The sequence below is a fragment of the Phyllostomus discolor genome, chromosome 3 (assembly GCF_004126475.2).
Source record: "Phyllostomus discolor isolate MPI-MPIP mPhyDis1 chromosome 3, mPhyDis1.pri.v3, whole genome shotgun sequence".
In the NCBI taxonomy this organism is placed as follows: Eukaryota; Metazoa; Chordata; class Mammalia; order Chiroptera; family Phyllostomidae; genus Phyllostomus; species Phyllostomus discolor.
In genome coordinates this window covers 214,506,887-214,520,201 of record NC_040905.2, presented here as the reverse complement: position 1 = coordinate 214,520,201, position 13,315 = coordinate 214,506,887, and the positions used below count along the sequence as shown (strand labels likewise).

At 65.0% G+C, this 13,315-nt stretch overlaps 1 protein-coding gene across 4 annotated transcripts; it reads left to right on the top strand.

Annotated features, from left to right (window-relative positions):
• The first annotated feature begins 114 nt into the window (after positions 1 to 114).
• Positions 115 to 8,838, top strand: NSMF (NMDA receptor synaptonuclear signaling and neuronal migration factor). 4 transcript variants are annotated; one of them, XM_028529593.2, is made up of 16 exons: positions 115 to 912; positions 1,263 to 1,324; positions 1,945 to 2,445; positions 3,575 to 3,656; positions 4,380 to 4,385; positions 4,694 to 4,762; positions 5,608 to 5,660; positions 6,168 to 6,257; positions 6,755 to 6,879; positions 7,154 to 7,237; positions 7,331 to 7,364; positions 7,457 to 7,527; positions 7,663 to 7,742; positions 7,918 to 8,020; positions 8,259 to 8,334; positions 8,598 to 8,838. In XM_028529593.2, the coding sequence occupies exons 1-16, from the start codon at positions 842 to 844 to the stop codon at positions 8,693 to 8,695; spliced, it is 1,605 nt and encodes a 534-aa protein (XP_028385394.1). In that variant the 5' UTR covers positions 115 to 841; the 3' UTR covers positions 8,696 to 8,838. The 4 variants fall into 4 exon arrangements, with proteins under 4 accessions (XP_028385394.1, XP_028385387.1, XP_028385414.1 ...); XM_028529586.2 differs by lacking the exon at positions 4,380 to 4,385; XM_028529613.2 differs by lacking the exon at positions 4,694 to 4,762.
• Positions 8,839 to 13,315: the final 4,477 nt, after the last annotated feature.

The window sequence follows — 13,315 nt, the reverse complement described above, 5'->3', positions numbered from 1 at the left end:
GGTCCTTGTGGCAAAGGCGACGCCAAGAAGTGCCTGACTGGAGCCAGACAGGCGCTGCGCCCAGGCTGGCCCCACGGGCAGGGCCGCATCCCTGGGGCCCGGGTGGGCGTGGCCTTGCCTGCTCTCCTGGGGGCGCGTCATGTGGGGACTGTGGGCCCCAGACACCCCACTGCTGGGACTTGAGAACCCTGGGCAACAAGCTCCGGGAGAAGCAGGGAGGGCGCCTGATGTCTGGGATGAGCTGGGGTCCCCCAAGCCAAGGATGAGCCTCTGAGATCTGTCACTGGGACACACAGATGCTCCCAAGTGCGGGACGCCCACACTTGCTGTCCCCCGTCTGCAAATAGTGCCGGCGTTGGGGGAGCTTTTGTACAAAAAGAGGGAGAACTGCTGGCCCAGTGACTTTGGACCCTGCCGTTGCTGCCAGTCCCCAAGCGGGGGATAGGCGTCTGCGCGGGGCAGGGAGACCCTGACCCCGGGCCTGGGACCGCGCGGAGACGGGACTGCCTGCCTCCAGGTCCCTGAGCGCCCGGGAGGCTGCGCCGCCGCCTGGCCCCGCCATACCCCGGGGTGTTGGGGGAGCTGCCACCGAGGTCTTGATGCTCAGGGGACCAGAGCCCCGCGTTCACTGACGTCATGGAAAACGCCCCGCCCCTGACGTAGCGGTGGGCGGAGCGGCTCCCGGGTCCTGGCCGCGGTGCCGGTGCCGGGTGCGGGACGTGGAGGGCCCGGCGCGGCCATGCGGGTGCCCGGCCGGAGCCCCTGCGCCGCGCGGCTGCCCCGGCGGAGGCGGCGGGCGCGGGGCGCGCTCTGAGGCCGGGGATGCGCCGCCGCCTCAACCATGGGCGCCGCCGCCTCCCGGAGGAGGGCGCTGAGGAGCGAGGCCATGTCGTCTGTGGCGGCCAAAGTGCGGTGAGCGCTCCGGCTGCGCCGGCTCCCCGCCCCCACCCCGCCCCCGCGGGCGCCCTCCCGGAGACCTCACCCCCGCGCGTGCGGGGTGACAGGTGCCCCCCAGGACCTGGCCAGGGCCGCTCTGCAGGTGTAGCCACAGGGCAGTGGGACCCCAGGGTCCGGGCAGCCACGACCCGCCTGCCCCAGGCTTTTTGCGTTGGGTGGGAGTGCCTGCCCTGGGGGACCCCGACCCCTCCCTCGCCGGGGCTGGGGCCTGGGTGGGGACCCACGCTCCTGTGCGGGCGAGGCGAGGTGGGGGGGGGTGCCGGGGGGTGCTGTGCACTGACGGCGCCCCGCTGTCCGCCCTTCAGAGCCGCCCGAGCTTTTGGCGAGTACCTGTCCCAGAGTCACCCTGAGAACCGGAACGGTGCAGGTAGGGGCTTGGGAGGCATTGCCGCGGTGGGGTCCGTCCACAGCCCTCATTCTTCGGGCCGGGCCGCTGCCCTTGCCCCTGCTCCAGGCTGGCCGGCACGCCCCGGGCGCTGTAGGGGTGAGCCCAGCAGCTGCCTTGTCGGCCAGCTTCCTCGTCCCCCTGCCTGGCCTGGCCCAGGGCCCCAGCAGGAGCTCGAGTCACCCATCACCATGGCACCCACCCAGCCTGGGCCGTTGGCATGGCAACAGGCCTCCTGGCACCCCCCAGGGTTGGCACCACTGTCTCTGGGGGCCAGCTGGTTGGGGGGAGGGGAGACGTTGGCATTGGGCACAGGAGCACGGTGGCAGGCTAGGAGGAGGTCTGCTCCTTCCTGCCCCCCACCACCCACACACACAATGAGGGGCTCGGGGCCCAGAAAGGAGGCAGGGGAGCCTCTGGGAGGAGCTCAGGGACACAGGTTCTGAAGGCGCAGGGACGAGAGTTGGGTCAGCAGGGCCGGGGACAGCCCCAGGCTCCGTGCCGGGCCAGGGACTCGCTGGGTCTTTTCTGCCCTGCGTGCACTGGGAAAGTGGGAGGGCAGGGCCTTCAGGCCACAGGCTCACCTCCGGCCTCTTCCCCAGACCACCTGCTGGCGGACGCCTACTCTGGCCACGACGGGTCCCCGGAGATGCCGCCACCCCCCCAGAACAAGCGCCGCCTCTCCGTCCTCTCCGACGGCCGCTGCGAGGGCAGCCTCTCCGAGGAGGCGGTCCTGGGGCGGCCGGCCGGGGAGGGCCCCCAGTCTCGCGTGTACACCATCTCGGGGGAGCCGGCCCTGCTGCCCAGCCCTGAGGCTGAGGCCATCGAGCTGGGCGTGGTGAAGGGGCGGCGCGGCCGGGAGCAGCACCCCCACCGCCACGGCCAGCCTCTGCGAGCCAGCCCCGGCGGCAGCTGCGAGGACGTCAGCACGCCCTGCCAGAGCTGGGCCGGCAGCCGCCAGGGCTCCAAGGAGTGCCCGGGGTGCGCCCAGCTCGGCCCGGGCCCCTCCCCTCGGGCCTTCGCGCTGGACCAGCCCTCGCTGCCCCCGACCGGCGGCCGCCGCAAGAAGCTGGAGAGGATGTACAGCGTGGACCGCGTGTCTGGTGAGGGGCATGTGGCGGGGTGGGGAGGACGGGCGGAGTGCTGGTGCCGGCGTCTGCCGGCAGCAGCCACCATGAAGCTTGGACAGGTGGAGGGTGTCCAGGTCACAGCGTGCAGGTTGGGTCCTGCTGTCCTGTCCCGTGCCCCACGGTTGGCTTTGGCCCTGCGAGTACCAAGTCAGTCAAAGAGGGCTTCCTGGAGGAGGGGGCCTTGGAGGCTCTTGAGAATTGAGCTGGCAGAAAATGTGGCTTAGTTGGAAGGCTGGGCTGCCTCTGGGTAGTCCTGGGGCACAACCCCTGCCCTAGGCCCACCAAGCAGAGCTCTGCTTACCTCAGGGCACACACAGCTGTTTGGGGCCTGGCCGGCCAGTGGGCCTCTCCCTGGGATGGTCCAGTTGTGTGGGTGCTGGGGACCCAGAGGCCTGCGTGTCTTGCAAAGGCCTCCCTGGGGCGGTCAGGCAGCCCTGTGCCTCTGGCTCTGAGGTCACTTGCTGAAGAGCAGAGTTCTAATCGGCTGAGCTTCCACATCCCCCGAGGACACCTGCTGGGCTTCCGAGTCCGAGGTCGGCCTAGGTGTCGGGGTGCAGGCCTGGGGTGTGGGCAGTTCCCGTCCACGATCTCCTGCTCCTCCAAGCGACATAGGCAAGGGCTTGGGTGGGGGTCCGGGTGAGAGGGGTGAGCCGATTCAACCCTCTCCCTCCTACCTCCTCCTCTAGGAGTTGTAGGGTCTCCATGCTCCCCGAGGGCCTTCCCCGGACCCTCCTGGAAGGGTCCGGGGAAGGGCAGGTCTGGCTGAGCTTAATCCAGAGCATCATCGCCGTGGGGAAAGCCCCGGAGCCCCCCAGAGGGGTGTCAGCCCTTGTCCCTGCTGGGCTCTCCCTCCCAAAGGGACAGTGACCCTTCCCGAGAACAGGCTGTGCTCCCAAAGGAGCGGTCCTCTCTGTGGGCAGCCCAAGGGGAGCTAAGCAAGGACCAGCAAAGCATCATCACGCCACCGAGCTCTCTGGGCCCCAGTAGCTGGGGCATGTGTGGGCGCATGTCACCTCGTGGCCCCGCTGGCTCGGCCCCAGCACCCCCGTCCCCAGGAGGACCCGCAGGCCACCCTGGCTACTGCTCCCTCCGTCTCTTCCAGATGGCAGCCACACCCCCATCCGCACCTGGTTCCCCAAGGAAAGCCTGTTCAGCTTCCAGACAGCGACCACAACTATGCAAGCGTGAGTCCCAGCCCGCCTCGCGGGGCCCGGACCCGCCCCTGCCCCTGCCCCTGCCCCGGGGCCTCCTGGCTGGCTGTTCCTGAGCAGCCCGCGTGCCCAGGTGTGGCGCTGGCCTGAAGGAAGGCACCGCCAGCTGCTCTGCCAGCCCCCGCCCTCCCCCGTCCCTCACAATTCCTTGTGTCTGTTTGTCCTGTCTTGTCTGTGGGGCGAGCTGGAGGCTGCAGCCCAAGGTCACCAGTGGGGGCGGCTCTCCTGGGCCTGTGTCACCCAGCTCTGCCCTCACACAGGCCCCAGACGGGCAGCCTGCTGGTGCCTCCGTGCACCATGAGAGCCCCGCATCTGCCACACACATCGGGGTCTCCGGTTCTGGGGTTCCTTCTGGGGGGCAGCACCCTCGGCTGTAGTGTGCCCCACACTGAAGACAGCCCCGAGGCACAGGCTACCGCCCCGAGCACAGGAAGTGGTGCCCTCAGGCCCCAGGGCCGGCAGGGCAGCCAGGCCACCAGGTGCAGCACCTGGCAGCCGGGGCCGTGGTGCCTGCAGGGCCCTCTGCCCTCTCAGGGGCTGGCCACAGCGTTCAGCGCCTCGCTGGCACCCGGGCACTCGTGAGGGCCTCTGAGCCGAGCACAAGGAGGGACCTGACCACCGGGAGTGCGGGGGGCTGCGGGGTGGAGGCTCACTGTGTCTTCTCTCTCACGCTGCCCCGTCCGGCCGCGCCGCCAGCATCTCGTAAGTACTCTGTGGGACCTCGAGCCTAAGGGCGCACGGCTGTCCCCGGGCGGCCCTCCCGCCCCCGGCGGCCTGGGCAGGCCGGGGCCCAGGGCCTAGACCGTGAGGGAGTGCCGGCTCCCGGCGGGCACAGAGGCTGCAGCGGGCCTGCCGGGGGCCGGGCCGAGACAGGGCAAGGCAGCCAGGGCCCCCCCACCAGGCCCAGCGCCCCGGACGCCCCACCGGTCCCCGTGCTCGTGCGTCTGTCCTCTTGTGTCTGTCCCTCTGCCCGTGGCCAAGGGCAGTGCTGACTCCCGGCGGTTTCCCAGGGTGTTCAGGGGCTACGCGGAGAGGAAGCGCCGGAAACGGGAGAACGATTCCGCGTCTGTAATCCAGAGGTAGGGCCTGCCGGCCACTCGCCACCAGGGTCGTCTCTTGTCTGTGCTGGCCCGGCCTGGGCCCCCGGCCCCCGCAGCCCGGATGGGGGAAGGGTGGTGGCGACCGCTGGCCTGGCCCTGCCCTGGGGACGCGGGGGCCGGGGGAGCCGTGTGGCCTGGGCCCCCCCGGGCTTTTGTTTTGGGGGCACGTTGGCAGTTGCCTCTGGCCCTTGGAGCCCAGAGCTGTGGGGTCAGTGGCCAGGCTTACTGTCCCCGGTCCCCGCCTCAAAGACATGTCCAGGAGCTGTCTGTGCATCTCAGACACTGGGCCTTGCCAGGGCACAAAGTCTGGGGACCAAGAACCCTGCCTCCGAGGTGGTCCAGGAACATAGTACGGGGGAGGGGCCGTTGCCTGCAGACCTCACGTCTACCTGGGGGGGTGCAGACGGTGGCGCTGCCCAGCTGAGTGCAGGAGGAGGAGCCCTTGGCCACCTGGGGGGGAGGCTGGCCGGGGCCCAAGGAGGGAGTGGGAGGGCGTGAAGTGGTGGTGGCCTGCTGGCGCCCTGAGTCACCGAGGGACAGACGGTGGGGTGGCCGGAGAAGGCTTGGTCACTGTGCCTTTGGCCGGGCAGCAAAGGGGTGAGCCCTGGAAGGGTCTCAGTAGGAGAGGACTGGGTGGGGTTTGCTTCTGGGTGGGCGCCGGGCGGGTGGCCGAGTTCAGGGGTGCAGGGAGAGCATCTCTCGCTAAAGAAGGGAATGCAGGGCCGTGGGCTGTGTCTGGCTGGGGCGGTCGAGGACAGTGAGGCCAGGGGCCGCTGCCCACCCCGTCTCCAGCCCTCGGCAGCCCCTGGTGCCTTTTTCCCCAGGAACTTCCGGAAACACCTGCGCATGGTCGGCAGCCGGAGGGTGAAGGCCCAGAGTAAGGGGGCGGGGCGCGGGGCGGGGCCTGCTTCTGGCCGGCTGGGTTTCTTTGCTGCTCGCTGTGCCGGGGAAGAGCACCCAGGCCCCCAGACCCAGCCCCACTCCGCTAGCGATTTCCGCCCCGATGCACGACTCCCCCCAGCCCTGCCCGGGACTGCAGGCTTCATCTTTAGCCCTGCCCTGGTAGCCCCCGCTCTGCCCACAGTCCCGGTTCCCGCCGGTGTCCTCGGGCTCCGCCCCTCGGCCCGGCACTTGGCCTGGCCCTCCGCATCTCCGTTCCTAGTCCCACCCAGCACCTCCACATAGTCCCCAACACCCACCACCATCCCCCCGCCCCCTCCCGTGTTGGCGTCGTCCAGTTGCCCCAGCCTGGAGCTCCTAGACTGCCCCTAGTGTTCCCAAAGTCTGCCCGGGAGCCACACCCCCATCGCCATCGGCCCAGCCCACCTCCTGTCCCCTCAGGCCCCACCCCCCGCCACTAACGCGGGTTGTGCTCTCACTGCAGCGTTCGCAGAGCGGCGCGAGCGGAGCTTCAGCCGGTCCTGGAGCGACCCCACCCCCATGAAAGCCGACACTTCCCACGACTCCCGAGACAGTAGGTGTCCCGCACAGGCCAGCCCCCGCCTCCCAGAGGCCCCCCTAGGCTCCCAGGGCAGGCCCCCTGCTGGGGCAGCTTCTGTGCTTCTGCACTCTGAGCCGCAGTTTACCCACCTGAGTAAACTAGGGCGCGCCGGCACCTCCGACCCCGCGGGCAGAGCTCACGCTGTGGTGGTGCTGGGCAGTGTCACCTGGAGGCCTCTGCTCGCTGCCCGGCCTGAGGGGCTGCGATGCTCAGCTCCTCGTTGCGTCCCAGAGGGGTCCCTCCAGCCCTGCTCTGGGGCCCACTGGCCTTCCTGGTCAGGCAGCTTCTGGCTCCCAGCGGTGTCCGGTATGGCCCGGCTGGCGGCGCCCCGGCCCTGCGCCCTCCACCACCCTGTGCTCCTCGCTGGCCTGGAGGACTCTGCAGGGCTTGGCTCTCCAGCTCTGGCCACCACCCATCTCCCGGAGTCCCCCGCTGGTGGTCCCCAGCCCAGGTGACTGCCTGCCCCTCAGGTAGTGACCTGCAGAGCTCGCACTGCACCTTGGGCGAGGCCTTTGAGGACTCGGACTGGGAGACGGAGAAGGGCCTGGAGGCCGTGGCCTGCGACACGGAGGGCTTCCTGCCGCCCAAGGTCATGGTGAGGCCTGGCCCCGGGGCTTCTCCAGCCGGTCTGGGCAGGTGTAGGGGGAGGTCCTTCGGCGCTGGGAACCCGACTCTCTGTGACTGGGATTGACGCAGCCACGGGGGGCTGCCCAGGAGGGTGAGGGGCGGTTTCTCACTGGGCTCCCCTGTGGGCTGCCTGGGGGGTGTCTCCACTGGGGGGTCTGGGGCTCGCCTCACAGGGGCTCCTGCCGCCCCTCGGCTCGGAGGCGGCCAGACCCTCCCTGAGCAGCTCTGTGTGCTGTCCCCAGCTCATCTCCTCCAAGGTGCCCAAGGCTGAGTACATCCCCACCATCATCCGCAGGGACGACCCCTCCATCATCCCCATCCTCTACGTGAGTGCCCCCCAGCCCCTCCTGTGCCCCAGGGCCCGGCGGGCTGCGGCCCGGGTGCGGCCCTGACTCAGGTGTGGCCTGTGTCTGTCCCAGGACCACGAGCACGCGACCTTCGAGGACATCCTGGGTATGTGCCCCCCATCCCCACCGTCCTCGGGGGGCTGGGGCGTGCGCAGGCGGTGGGGAGCCCTGGGGGCAGCGCTCACCCTCCTTCCCCAGAGGAGATCGAGAAGAAGCTGAACATCTACCACAAGGGCGCCAAGATCTGGAAGATGCTCATATTCTGCCAGGTAGGGCCCCCCCGCCTCCCCGCTGGGGAGTGGGGTTGGGGGGGTGCACCGCCTCCCCGCACGTGTGTGTGCTGGGGGGGCCGCCGATGGACCCCCGGTGCGTGCAGCCCGCCAGGCTGACATCGGCTCTTGCAGGGAGGCCCGGGACACCTGTACCTGCTCAAGAACAAGGTGGCCACCTTCGCCAAAGTGGAGAAGGAAGAAGACATGATCCAGTGAGCGGGCGGGGCTGGCCCTGGGGCTGGGCGGGGGCTGGGGGCGGTGTCCTTTGCCCCCAGACCCTAAGTCCCCTCACCAGGAGGCCCCCTCGTCCTGGGCCCTGGGCCGTCTCTGCTCACTCCCCGGGGGCCTGGGCTGGAGACCACCGGTGACGTGCCCCTCCCTCACCAGCTTCTGGAAGCGGCTGAGCCGCTTGATGAGCAAAGTGAACCCGGAGCCAAACGTCGTCCACATCATGGGCTGCTACATCCTGGGGAACCCCAACGGGGAGAAGGTGCGAGCCCCGCGGGCCCCACCCAGGCTTCTGGAGACCCCCGTCCCGTGAGAAGAGTTGACAGAATCACCCCACCCACCGCGTTTCTCCCCAGGTTCCCCTTCCCCTCCCTTCGGCCTCCCAGAGAAGGCCCTTGCGCCTTAGCCCAGCCGGTGGTGCGGGTGCCTGCCCCTCCTCGCTTCATGCCCTCCCGCTCCCACCCCTGCCCTGGACTCATGGCTCTGCCCCCTCCTTTCAGCTGTTCCAGAATCTCAGGACCCTCATGACCCCGTACAGGGTCATCTTTGAGTCCCCGCTGGAGCTGTCGGCCCAAGGTGAGTGGGTCGGGCTGAGACCCAGCCCTCCGGGTGGGTGGGGCCGTGGAGGCAGCGCCCCGCCCCCAGCTCCGCCCTGAGCGAGAACCCCGCCCCGAGCCGCAGCCCCGCCCCTTGTGCCCCCGCCCAGCCTCTAGCTGCTACTCCCTCCGCCCCGGGCGGACACCTCCACGCGAGCCCCGCCCCTCTGCCCTAGCCCCACCCCCGGCCCCGCCCCGGCCCGCCTCCACCCTGAGCCCCGCCCCGCCCGCCCCGCCCCGCAGGGAAGCAGATGATCGAGACCTACTTCGACTTCCGGCTGTACCGCCTGTGGAAGAGCCGCCAGCACTCGAAGCTCCTGGACTTCGAGGACGTCCTGTGAGGGCGGGGCCGCCGCTCGGGCCCCGGGGCGCCCGCCGGCCCCGACCCGGGCCCCTCAGGGCAGCCTCACCGCTCAGGGTCCCGGTCGAGTCCTCAGCCGGCGGGCGCATCCCGCGGCCGCAGAATAAGTGCCATTTCCTCCCGCCCCTTGTGAGCTCGTGTAGTGCGTGCGTGTCCCGGTTCCGGTCCCGCGCGGGCGACCCGCCGGCCCTGCCGAACCCATCACCAGCACAGGGCCGCGCCCGGCCCGGTCGGCTCGGCTCGTGCGTGCGGCCCCCCGCCGGCCCGGCGCAGCGAGCGCCCCGGGCTGGTGTCCTCCAACGGGTCCCGCGGGAGCGGGGCGCGCGCCCCTTGCCCCGCCCCGCCCCGCCCCGCCGCCGGAGGCGCAGGAGCCCCGCGTGCTCCCGCAGCCCGCGCTGCTGCGGCCCAGTGCGCCCTCCCGGCAGGGGGAAGGCGCCGTGCGGGCCGGTCGGGGCTGGGCCCCGCGCACGAGACCCTGAGGCCGCACTGAGGGCCTGGACCCCGCCTCCCGGGCGCAGGGCGAGCCGCTGGTGGGTGGGTGGCGCTCTTGTATATAGCTGGGGCTCGGGGGCAGGCCCCCCTTTGCAGAGCCTGGGCCTCAGGGCACCTGGCTGTGTCCTTGGCCGAGGGAGGGCGGGGATGTGCGGGCTCTAACCATGTACGATACCCCGTAGAGTGACCATTAAACCTGACCCTCTGCTGCGGCGGCCCGCGGTCCCTCTCTCAGCGCCGCCCTGTGAGTCCCTCTCAGCACGGTTGTCTCCCCGGCCCCGGAGCTGCTGGGCCTGCTGCTCTGAGGGCTCGGCTCTGGGGGCTGCCTGCACACCCCACCCTGGGTGGAGGGTGCTGGGCTTCTAGACCTCCCCAGACAAGGGCACACTCCACGAGAGGGGGGGGGGCAGGCTCCAGGGCTCCCGGAGGGCCTGGAAGCAGGGGCAGAAGAGGGCAGGTCCTGGAGACAGCTGCGGGGAAGCAGGGCATTTGGCCCTGGAGAGAGGCTTGCGAGGGCAGGAGCTGGGAGGCGAGACACCCCCAGCCGCTGAGCCGAGGACTGCCACCCCATCAGGGCCCCTGTGGTCAGCAGTGTGGCTGCAGCACAAGGCCAGGAAGCCTGACCCCAGGACCGACTGGTCTCCCTTAGTCTGTCACTCCCACACATGTCCATTGCTACCCAAGCCCTTGAGACCAAGCAGTTACAAGGCACAGCCAGGCCTGGCTGCCTAGTGGTGCCCAGTCCAGTGGCCTAGGGACGGAGCAACTGGTGCCAGCTGGGCTCATCCGAGGCCACCAAGGGCTGAGGATGGGGAGAGGCCGTCAGTGGGTGGCGTGGGTGCAGGCTGGAGGGTTACCTGCAGCCTGGGGGTAAGCAGTCCTTCCCAGGGTGGACGTCACGGCCCCAGAGCAGCCCTGCTGCACCAGTTCCCAGGGCGTCCCAGCTGAGGCTGGGCGGGAGAGCAGAGGGCTTGGTGCAAAGTTGAATAGGTTAACTTGTAAGGACTTAGGTTTGATACCGCATACCTGTGTACATACTCTGGCTTACGAACTCTCTCACCACACACACCACACAGTCCCCTGGTTCGGGAGTCCTCTGCACCCTCAGTTCCTGAGGCCTGACGTGGCTCCCCTGCCCTGCAGGCCTGGGCTCTGCAGGGCCACCAGAATTTCTGTTTGCACACAAAAACCAGCGCGAGCCTGCACAGACAGAATGCTCCCCCCACAGCCCGACCCACCCAGCTGAGCACCGTGTGCGCAAGGGCATGCTTACCCTGCAGTCCTGACCCCGGAGCAGCCAGGAGCTCAGCGGCATGGCCCTGCCCCTCGCCTGGCCTCTGATGGAGACAGGGCAGTCTAGGGTTGGGGCTGCTTCCATGTGTCCATCCACAGTCCCAGGGGTCAGCTGCGATGGGTGAGAGCTGGGGGTCCCCCGGCAGGAGGCTCGAGGTCTTGAGTTCTGGTTCACAAGACCCCATTCCCCGACCTGTGACCACCGAGAAGCACGATGGAGGAAAACAGGGCAACCCCAGAAGGTGCTCGGGTCCACAAAGCACAAACACGGAAAAGCATTTTGGGGAAAGCACAAAACCAGTAAGGCGACGGCAGGCTGGGCGAGGGCAGCACAGGGGGCGACGCCACCCTGGGGCGGCCTGTCCCCCTGCCCTACTTGAGAAACGTGAACAGGCAGCAGCCAGAGGTGGTTGGGGGCGAAATGTGTACAGCAGGTGAGGGAGAGCAGGTGAAGGTCCTTAACGGACAAGAAGTCTCCCGTGCGCGGGTGTGGGAAAGGCAGGAACCAATAGGGAAAGTGAACAGTGGTCTGAGGAGGCAGCTCACGGAGGGCAAACCGAGCGGCCAGCACGTGCACGGAGGGTCTCGGCCCCACTCGGAACCGAGTCGAGGACAGCAGAGGGATGAGGTGTCACCTCTTACCTGCTGGCCTGGCAGGAAAATGTAAAAGGTGCCGGTGCCCTGTGCTGGCAAACACATGGGAGAAAGGTAACGTGAACTGCTCTCGTCTTTTTGGAAAATAACCTGGCAATAACTTAAACAGAATGAATCGTGATGGAATGGAAAGTCTGAACAGACTGATCACTAAAAGGAGATTGAATCAGTGATCAAAAACCTCCTAGAAAACAAAAGTCCAGAACCAGCTGGCTCCACCGGCAAATTCTATCAACATTCGAAGCATTGATACCAATCCTAAAGCTATTCTTTCGACACAGAAGAGGTGGAACTCTTCCAAACACATTTTGTGAGACCACCATTAACTCTGACACCAACACCAGGCAAGGACGCCACAGAAAAGAAAACCACAGGCCAACATCCCTGGTGGACTAGATGCCAAAACCCTCAACAAAGTGTTAGCCAACTGAACTCAACGACACGTTGAAAGGGTGGTTCTCTGTCCAGAGACGCCAGTATGACCACGTCTGCCAGTCAGTGCGATGCACCACATACAAAATTAAAGGTGCAAGTCATAGGGTTATCTCAACAGATGGAGAAAAACGTTTGACAAAATTCAGCATCTATCGATAATTTAAAAGTCTCAGCAAAGTAGGTATATGGGGAACAACCCTCAACGTAATAGGGGCCATATATGAGAAGCCCACAGCTAACAAGAGACTCAGTGGCGCTGAGCTGAAAGCGTTTTCTCTAATATCGGGAGCAAGACAAGGATGCTCTTGCCACTTTTATTGAGCATAGTGTTGGAAGTTCTAGACAGAGCAATTAGGCAAGAAAAAGAAATGAAAGATTTCCCAATTGAAAAGGAAGAAGTAAAACTGTCTCTACTTGCAGGTGATGTAGTATTATATATAGAAAGCCCTGAAGACTTCATTAGAAACTGCTAGAACTAATAAGTTTGGCAAAGTTGCAGGATACAAAATCAATACACAAAAGCCTGTTACTTTTTTTACATTAATAATGAACTATCAGAAATTAAGAAAACAATTTCATTTATAGTTGCATCAGAAAATAAAATACAGATAAATTTAACCTGGAGGGTGAAAGACGTGTATATTGAAAACTGTAAGACATTAATGAAAAAAATTGAAGACACCAATAAATGAAAAGATACTCTGTGCTCATGGATTGGAAGAATTAATATTGTTAAAATGTTCACACCATGCAGAGCAATGTGCAGATTCAGTGCAATCCCCATCAAATTTCCAATGGCATTTTTTAAGAAAATAGAACAAACAAACCTAAAATTTGTATGAAACCACAAAAGTCCCCAAATAGCCAAAGTGATCTTAAGAAAGGAGGACAAAGTTGGAGGCATTTCATTGCGATTTCAAACTGTGTTACAACAAAGTGTGGTGTTGGTGTAAAAACATGTTAGTGGACAGAGAGCCTGGAAATGAACCCGTGCACACATATACGGTCACTTATTTGTGAGGAAGGAGCCAAAAGTAAGCAGTGAGGGAAGGGTGATCTCTTTAATAAGTGGTGGTGTGAAAACTGGGCCCTGTGTCTTACACCACGCACAAAAACTAACACAAGACGGGCCAAAGACTTGAACCTAAGGCCTGACACCATACAACAAGGAGGAAACGCAGGCGAGAGTCTCCTCGACATCAGTCTTGGCAGTGGCTGTTAAATCTGACGCCAACAGCAAAAGCAACAGGAAACACGTGGGACTACGTCAAACTGAAAAAGCTGTGCAGCAAAGGAAACCGTCAACAAAATGAAGCACAACTCACTGAACGGGAGAAAATAGTTGCAAATCGTATGTCTGGTAAGGGGCCATTCCCCAATAGAGAAGGACAATAAAAAATAGTCCAGGTAGCTTGGTTGGAGCATCAACCTAATGTGCCAAGGTTGCAGGTTTGATTCTCAGTCGGAACACATACAAGAATCAACCAATGAATGCATGAATAAGTGGAAGAACAAATTGATAGTCTCTCCCTTCCTTTCCAAAATAAAAAAAGTAAACTTCACTACCCAATTAAAAAAATACACAGGAAGCCCTGGCTGGCGTAGCTCAGTGGATTGAGCTCGGGCTGCAAACCAAAGCATCGCAGGTTCGATTCCCAGTTAGAGCACATGCCTGGGTTGCAGGCCACGGCCCCCAGCAACCGCACATGGATGTTTCTCTCTCTCT